We start from the raw sequence: 8,594 nt of genomic DNA, 5'->3' as shown, positions 1-8,594 counted from the left end.
GAAGTATTTGCTGGACTTGGATCATATGCAGTTCAGTGAGGACAAAAATCATGTGCAGTTCCTGGCCTCAAAGAGCTTAGAATAGAAGATGGAGACCTGTAGGGCCTTGGTATGCCTGACTTCTTGAACATGCCTTCTTATCCTCCTAGAAATACTGAAAGTGGACTTTAATATATACTGAACAGGATCTCTACCTTCTGACATGTAGTGATGTTCACAATAAATTAAGTGAGTAGAGCAAGGGGCAGAGTAATGAGTAAAGTAGGGTTTTATTCCTATGAAAATGTACATCCCTCTGCCAGATATATATGTTTGCGTGCTACTATATGTTTATTTGTATAAACAAAGAAAAGGGTGTGGAAAGATATACATGAGACTATTAACAATGGTATTAACAATAGGCGGGGGGAAGGAGGATTGGGGGAGGGAGAAGATTAGCTTTTCCTTAAACATCCTTGCTATTAATTCAATAAGTATGCACTGCATTTTTAATTTGAAAGACATTACATAAAAATTCCAAACATAGTTAACAAATGAAACCTGTCTCAATCTGAAATTTTGGTTTTTGTTTTGATCAGCACATCATGAAGAGAATTCAGAGACTTCAAGCTGACTGGGTCTTGGAAGTAGACACCTTCTTAAGTCAGACACCCTATGGGTACCGTTCTTTCTCAAATATCATCAGTACCCTCAATCCTACTGCTAAACGACACTTGGTCCTCGCCTGTCACTACGACTCCAAGTATTTTCCCCATTGGGGCAACAGGGTGTTTGTGGGAGCCACTGATTCAGCTGTGCCATGTGCCATGATGTTGGAACTTGCCCGTGCCTTAGACAAGCGACTCCTTTCCTTGAAGGTATCTGTTTCCCTCTTGTAGATTCCTGGGATAAAACACGTTAGCAGTAACTCAGAGTGAATTCTAGAATCCCTTGGGAGAGTGAGAAGGCTGTTTAGAAATATAGACTTTTGGTACATTTTGTATTAATTTGTTGCAAAATGGTATGAGTTTGAGTGACTATTATTTGGAACATTACATTATTTGAAATGTCAACCATGGGCAATAAAGCTAAGACACATGACAGTGAATTCATTAATTGACACCCGATTTCTTAGTTGTGAATACACATTAAATTAATTGCAACATTTCTTTGCAAAAAATGAAGAAAGCAGAAGGTTGGTACAGGCTTATGTATGAGAACTCTGTTTATTTCTTCTTATTTATGTAACCATGCACATCACAACCTTCTGATCTGAGAGATGGTGGCTCTTGAGTTGGGGGGAGGGAGTTGCTGCAAAGTAGAAAGGTTCTGAAGTAGAAGGTAATTCAGACATATCGCGATGAAAAACATGAAGCAGAAATGCATTATTGTTATTATCTGTGAATCTCAGCTCAGTTTTGTAGTATAGCAGAGCTTTTGTTATATTCTCAGCTCAAAATACTTCTGGGACTCTCAGATGTTATTTCAGTCTCTGTGTTCTTAAGGGTATATTGGAAAAAAGTGCTAAACTAGATGAAGACATTTTGCTCAGATATCTCTCATAACCAAGTAAACACAACAAAGCAAAAACAAAAATCTTTGTTCACAGGCAACAAATACCTTTTTCCCTCCCTTAGAGCTTTATGAAGGAGCCGGCCTTTTTTACAATGGGGTAAAGAAATGAAAGGTTTATCTTGTAATGGAAGTAATAGAGATATTTGGTTCTATTTTTGCTGGATATGCTGAGCTTGAAGAAAGCAAGAATTGTTTTTACTGGTTTTTTTTTTTTTTTTCATTTTGTTTTGTTTTCTTATCCTTCCACCATGTCTTTGTCCCATGCTCTTGCCTTGCTTTTAACAACCACTGTTACCCAGAAATTGGGTGAGAAGAGTTCAAGAGCTGATACAAAGTTTAATTTTTCATATTTGCATTCCAGAGTAAGGACATGAAATGAAGTATGACTTAAAGGCAGGCTGTGTAGTGGGTGTGTTTTCTCTTCAGGAGCTCTTTTACCTTCTGCATGTAGCTCACACCTGCTTTGGGGTCCAGAAGTAGAAAGGGCCGAATGAGTTGTTGGGTTGGGAACCATTAAAAAATACATTCTCTTAATTATCCTTACTAATTGTCCAGTGATATGGACAATAAAAAAAAAGGACTATTTTGGATACAAACGTTGAGCGTATCAGATTTATTCTTCCAGTTGTACTTTAACTAAATTCGTACGAAGGAATTATTTTAAGTTCTTCGGTTGTCATGGATTGGGTGGTGATGGTGGAATGTGACCTGGGAGGGGACTGGATAGTAGACTGGGTTATTGTCCCAAGTCTTTGCAGCCCTCCCACTTCCACTAATAAGATTATCATTATATATTCGCCTCGTTTGCCTTATAAGTTTGCCGTGCCCTCCCCGTCTTGTACTTTATCACTCCTTGACTCTGCACTTTGGCTATTTGATCTGTGTTGGGCAATGAGATGCTGGTAGATGAGGCACAAGCAGAGGCTGGAAATGTGCTTGTACAGCTGGGCTTGCTCTCTCGTTCCTGTGCCATCACCAGGAAAAGGGCATGTCCTGGCTGGCCTTCCAGTCCCAGGAGGAGGATAAGAGACATGTGGAGCAGAGCCAACCTTGACGACTGCAGAATGAAGCAGATCTTCTCCAGCCAAAACCAGCCTAGATTAGTTGTCTCCCATCTAAACTTCAGACCCAGGAAGACACATAAGTGTTGTTTTAAGACACTGAGTTTAGGGTGATTTTTCACACCTTATTATAGCATTAGCTGATATAGCCTCAGGTGGAGAAAGACTGCAGATAATTCACCACGATGTTAACAGATGTTAATACTGGTAATTATGCATTTATCTTGCCGTGAAGAAGGACTGGAAGACCTTCACAAATCAGGCCACACAGATAGTGAGGAAGGCAGAAGTGAGGCAGGGGGCTGGAGAGGAGAGAGTTGATAAATCTGTTTAAGGAACCCTTAGATATATAGATTCTTACCCCACTCCTGGTGGGTAGATGAGTACCCTACCTGTATCCTTGCAGAAGATGACAGAATATTTTATTGGGGAAGTTGAACCAGAGAGGTTCTGGACATAGGGACACAGAATATAGAGGATGGCAGTGGTGAGGTGCCTCATGGAAATAAAGGAGATGAGGTGAATATCTGCATATTGTACAATGAAGTCCCCAGGCTTTCCCCAACTTACAGCATGAGAGAGCCAGCAGCTAGTTTATACCCAGCAGATAGGAAACTGGAAGATCCTTCTCTGGAGAATGTGAACCACCTCATAGGAAAGACCCACAGACAGTGACATTTGGGGATCCTCAGTGAAAACTGGGCACCGGATTGCCCTGCATGGAAGACAACCATCTGTGTCTATAATCAATGTTATAGTACCTTATTGAATGAACACAAAGGATGACCAGACATTTGAGGTCAGTTTCCAACATGAAAAAAGCAAGCAAAACAAATAATACAAATTGAAAAAATGAACTGGGAGGGAATAGAGCACAAAGAGCAAAAGATAACTTAAAGGACATGATTTTTTATTATCCTTAGAGAGATAAGAGGAGAATTTATATCCATAACAGATTAAGGAAACATCAGATTCAGTTTGGTGCAATGTGAATACATTCCCCTGGTACTGTAGAGATGGAGAGAGAAAAATGGTTGTGTATTTTTATCCAGCCAGGTTCAGCTGCATGAATGTAAGCACAAAGGAGACAGAGTGTTGGACTTAAGGTTATGTTTTTGTCATGTGACTTTGACCAACGCAAAAAGAGGCAAAGGAGTTGAGTGTGTTTGCAAGGGAGCAATTAGAATGATTGACTCTGGAATTTAAGCGAATATGGAGTAAAGTGAGGGCATCATGGGGGGAAAGACTGTGAAAAGATGAAGGATCCAATAGATCAGATCAGAGGTTCCAGTGGGGTTGAAGGATCGTGGAGGTTAGGGTACCGGCAAGACTAATCTGAAAGATGAGATTGTCAGAAAGTAAAAAAATTGATCAGAATCCTACTCATGCTTTTAAGTTCTCTTAAAATACTAGCTTTTGCATGAAGTCTTCCTTGACACTCCAAGGATTCAACCTTTCATTCCATCTAATTCCCAGAGGAATTTTATGTTACCTTTTCGACACTTGGCACATTTTGCCATGCTCATGTATTTCCTTTACTTTCCTATCCCAACTAAAGTATAGGCTCCTTTAAGGGGAGAGGCCATAATTATTCTTCTTTGTGTCGCTGTTGCATTCCTGGGCAGATCTTTGAAACTAGACTCAATAAAAAAAAATTGCATACTTAACACGCAAGAAAGATTTGCAGTTGTTCAAGCTGGGTTCCCTGGGACACACACTCTGACGGGGAGCTCAGCATTTAGGTCATTTCTTAGGGCGTGGCCTTGGCTCCATAACTATGGCAGGGAGAGGAGGGTAATGGGATTAGGTAGAGGGAGAAGTCAAGCTGCCACGCAGGTTCAACAACAGCCCGAGCCAACTTATGGGGATCTCTGGAGGTGCAACGACCCTTAAGAGAGCCCCCAGGACCTGCTTAGATCAGTCATTGGATGTAGGACACCCCCGTGGCTGAGGCAACCCTTAAAGGGACTAATAGCTGAAGGCTTTCTGCTATAGTTTTCCTGGCTGCAGGGGCAATACATCCTTCTGAAACAGAACTGTGATGCTGTGTCACTATGTCCACCATAGCAGTTCCACAGTTTCAAAGTTCTCTAAAGAGTAAGAAAAAATATACAACTTCTATCTTCAGAGGTAGTGAGAGAAGGTGAGGTTTATATGGGCGAAGACTATGTGAGGCATGATGATTTTTCAGGGAGGAAGTGGTGCAAAATAAATTTTATCATGTTTTCTCTCACTTTGGTATCTTTCTTTTCTTCGTGGTTTAGCTTTCTTTTTTTTCCAGTTAATAGTGAAGTGTGCCATTTTTTAAATCCTCACAGCATTTTTGTTATCTTCTCACCGTTCTTTTTACCAGAACGTTTCAGACTCCAGGCCAGATCTCTCACTCCAGCTAATTTTCTTTGATGGGGAAGAGGCTTTTCTTCACTGGTCTCCTCAAGACTCTCTGTATGGGTCTCGGCACTTAGCTTCAAAGATGGCATCGACCCCACACCCACCTGGAGCGAGAAACACCAACCAACTGCACGGCATGGTTAGTCTGGGTAGTTTCCGCGGTGGTGCAGCTGCAGGCTCTGTTTCAAAGGAAGCCAAAGCTAAAGCCAATTAAAGACCTACAAATGCCATGACATCCTTGGAGCAGAGTGTTTATAGTAGAACATTCCTTGGCAGGCATCGAGTTTTTGAGGAATCCCAGAGCTAAAAAGAAAAAGAATGATTCTGGGTTAGCAGTTATATTTGAACTTAATTAAAATAATATAAAAATTTACATTGTGAATTTTAAAAATTTAATTGATTTTTTAAAAAAATGTAAAAAGGTTTAATTAAAATGATGTAAAAAAAATCAGATTAAGGAGACATCAGATTCAGTCCTGGTCTAACGGGAGCACATTCCCCCAGAGCTGTACAGGGATGGGGAGAGCAAATCCCTTCTTTGAGGCCTCTCTGAAGCCTGAGGAGGCGAGGGTCTTGGGAAATGGAGTAAGAATGGGACATGATATGAGAATGGGAGTGAAGAATATCCTCGGTGGCTTCAAAGTGCTAAAATGACTCCAAATGTGTATATGACATTTTGATGTGATATTTTTAACGTGTGTTTGTGGGGGGTGGGGCGGGGGGGGCGGGAATGGAGACATTTTGATGCTGCCTTTAAAACTCTGCTCTTATCACCAAGTCATGGAGGCAACACACAACCCCGTTTTCATCCCCATTCCTGGCCCCTTCCCTTAGCCCCTCACCCTATCCTTGACTTCTTTCCCCCTCTGATTCTCCTTTTATATTTGACCTTCATTCAGTCTTGAGTCCTCACTAACCCCAGCTTGGAATGTTATGCCACCCTTGAGACTTCGTTCTTCATGTGCCTTCATCCACCCCGACTCTCACTTTATCTGTGACCTGAAGGCCTATTCCTAACCCCTCCACTCACCCCTGTCCTGTGCCCTGTCACTGACCTTTACCCTCTCAATCCAAACGGCCACATTAAACATCCTCTGTGACTCTAACACATCTCCTGTGGACATTTTCTCCATCCCGTTGTCCATTGGCAGCTCATAACGGGTCAGGGGAATATGGTTTGCACCTCAGTCACTTGTGTCCAAATGGCTAAAAAGGATTCACAGGAGGAGGAGACACCTGGCTATCGGTAGGAGGAACAAAGTTATTTATGTATCGATTCAAATACATGAATCCATAGTGATGGTTAAGACCATTTTCCCCCCACAAACAAACTCTTAGTAGTTTATCCAACCTTGTGAATATACTTCAGTTTCAAACAAGTCTATTTTTTTCCCAATGAATATATTTAATCATCACTTATGACCTAAGGGACACTGTCTTTAGAAACATAGACTGCAAATATTTATTTACTGTGTGTTAGGATCTATACTAGATATTTACCCGCACATGATCTCACGTTATAGAAATCAGGAGTGCTTATTCTGGGAGCTAGTCTTCAGGGAATCCTCAAGCCTGCTGCTATTTTGTGGCTCAAACAAGTTAAGAACGCACTGATTTAATTGTAGAGGCTTATGACCAGAAGGGACCTTTAGAGATCAGCAAGTCTGAGCTTCTGGTTAGATAGAAAAGGAGATGGAGACCAGAGACATAAGGTCATCTAGCTTCAAGTCGAGGAATATTCTTATATGCTGCTTTGAGGAATAAATAGTTACTAAAGTGTTCTCCTACAGGCAGTTGTGTCATTTTAGACAAAGGATAAAATGGCTAATTAGAATGGAATAGAAGATCAGACAAGCTTGGACTCTCATCTGAAAATAAAGTTAAATGTATTCTTTTTAAATCTATGAAATATTTATCTAGATGTTCTCTTAATGATATCCTTCTGGGATTACAGACATGAAGAATCTATACTTTGCCATTTGTCCATATTGCATAAGCAAGATTAGAAAGTTCTCCAAAATAATTAGCTTGCAATAATTAGCTTACAATATTTTTAAACCTTTTGTTCATTTTATACAGGTCCCTAGATTATTCTCAATTACTTAAATGATATTAGTTTTGACTGATTGTTTTTTCTGTTGATGAGTATGAAACAAGTTTTGGTGACAGAGATTAAAAAAAATTTTTTTTTCTCCCTTAGGATTTATTGGTCTTATTAGATTTAATTGGAGCTCTAAACCCAACATTTCTCAATTTTTTTCCAAACTCTGCAAGATGGTTTGTTAGACTTCAAACAATTGGTAAGCACCTCTTCTATTAAAGAGTCAAACCTGGTTTCTTCCTCTGATTAACACTACATTTCAAAACTCAAATGATGTAAATGTGTGATTTGAATATATAACATACTTTGCCAGGTTTTTTTCTTTCTTTATTAATTAGTTTCTTGTTCCTATTCATTTCTTTTGGTAGGCCCACTTTATTTTTTTGCATGAAACTTTATTTTGATGTGGAAACATAAAATGCTATATTTCATATCTGAATATCCTTAGAAATGGTCAAAAATATTTTCCTGTTTGAAACATATGGAATGCATTCCTATGGAAAACTACTCAACAAAGCACACTGACTAATGATGAATATGATGAATGTTATGTCCTTATAATGATACCAAAAGATATTCTTTAATTTTTCTTTCCTTTCTATCTCTGTCTTTTTCATCTTCTATTTTCTGCCTATCCAGACATGATCTTCCTTTAAATATAGTATAATTTCTGCCTATTTTCCAAAAGAGTAAGAGATCACAATGCAAGAGAAACCCAAGATCCTTCAAGAGTCATTTCAGAGAAGGTTTGGTGTCAAATCAATGAGACGAGGCTAGGCCAGACCAGGTGAGGCCAGGCCAGGCCAAGAAACAAAGATTCTATGGCTGGAGAGAGAGGCTTGGAGCTTGGAGAAGGAAAAAGGAGAATAACTTCGTCCCTTCATACTTCTACTCTCCCCTCACCAAAACACAAACATCCCTCTTCTGCCCTCCACCCCCCACAACAATAAAACAATTGGCATCAGGGAGAGATGAAAATGAGACAGACCTTTATTATAGAATTCAGGCCACAGAACTCCTTGGAGCCAGGTAGAATTGAACTACTTCTGTACAGTGGGAAAAGCATTGCCATCTCACTTCACACTTTTGCTATGAGTACAGAATTTGCCAATGTCCGATCTAGAATATTACAAGAGAAACTTTTACCTGAACCTCAGAGACTTATCTTTGGTAAATTTCAATTCCTAGTTTGAAAATATTGCTATTATGCTATTATTACTATAAGCTTCTTGGGTCTCTTCCTTGTAGCATGTTTTTTCCTTACTTCGATGGTGGCCTCACAAGATTGAGTTTGGCCTTCTTTCAAGAATCTTGTACACTTTTCTTATTTCCACTGCAGAATAAATTTATATCAGTAATTTGCATCTTAATGTAATTTTAACTCATTGTACTGCCACTCCTAGTGGTATTTAAACTTCAAACCACATTTAATTGTATAAGGAAACTTTGTATCCCAAGATAAAGGAATTATAAGTATCAATAAACAG

At 39.5% G+C, this 8,594-nt stretch overlaps 1 protein-coding gene across 1 annotated transcript in view; it reads left to right on the top strand.

Annotated features, from left to right (window-relative positions):
• QPCT (glutaminyl-peptide cyclotransferase) overlaps positions 1 to 8,594 on the top strand; it is a 34,029-nt gene that overhangs the window by 22,480 nt on the left and 2,955 nt on the right. The window contains exons 3-6 of the mRNA XM_011361427.2: positions 579 to 857; positions 4,969 to 5,145; positions 7,207 to 7,306; positions 8,231 to 8,277. Of these exons, the coding sequence (XP_011359729.1) occupies positions 579 to 857; positions 4,969 to 5,145; positions 7,207 to 7,306; positions 8,231 to 8,277 (603 nt within the window). The remainder of the gene's footprint in view (positions 1 to 578; positions 858 to 4,968; positions 5,146 to 7,206; positions 7,307 to 8,230; positions 8,278 to 8,594) is intronic.

Source organism: Pteropus vampyrus, unplaced genomic scaffold, assembly GCF_000151845.1.
Source record: "Pteropus vampyrus isolate Shadow unplaced genomic scaffold, Pvam_2.0 Scaffold66, whole genome shotgun sequence".
In the NCBI taxonomy this organism is placed as follows: domain Eukaryota; kingdom Metazoa; phylum Chordata; class Mammalia; order Chiroptera; family Pteropodidae; genus Pteropus; species Pteropus vampyrus.
This window is presented reverse-complemented; position numbering and strand designations above follow the sequence as displayed.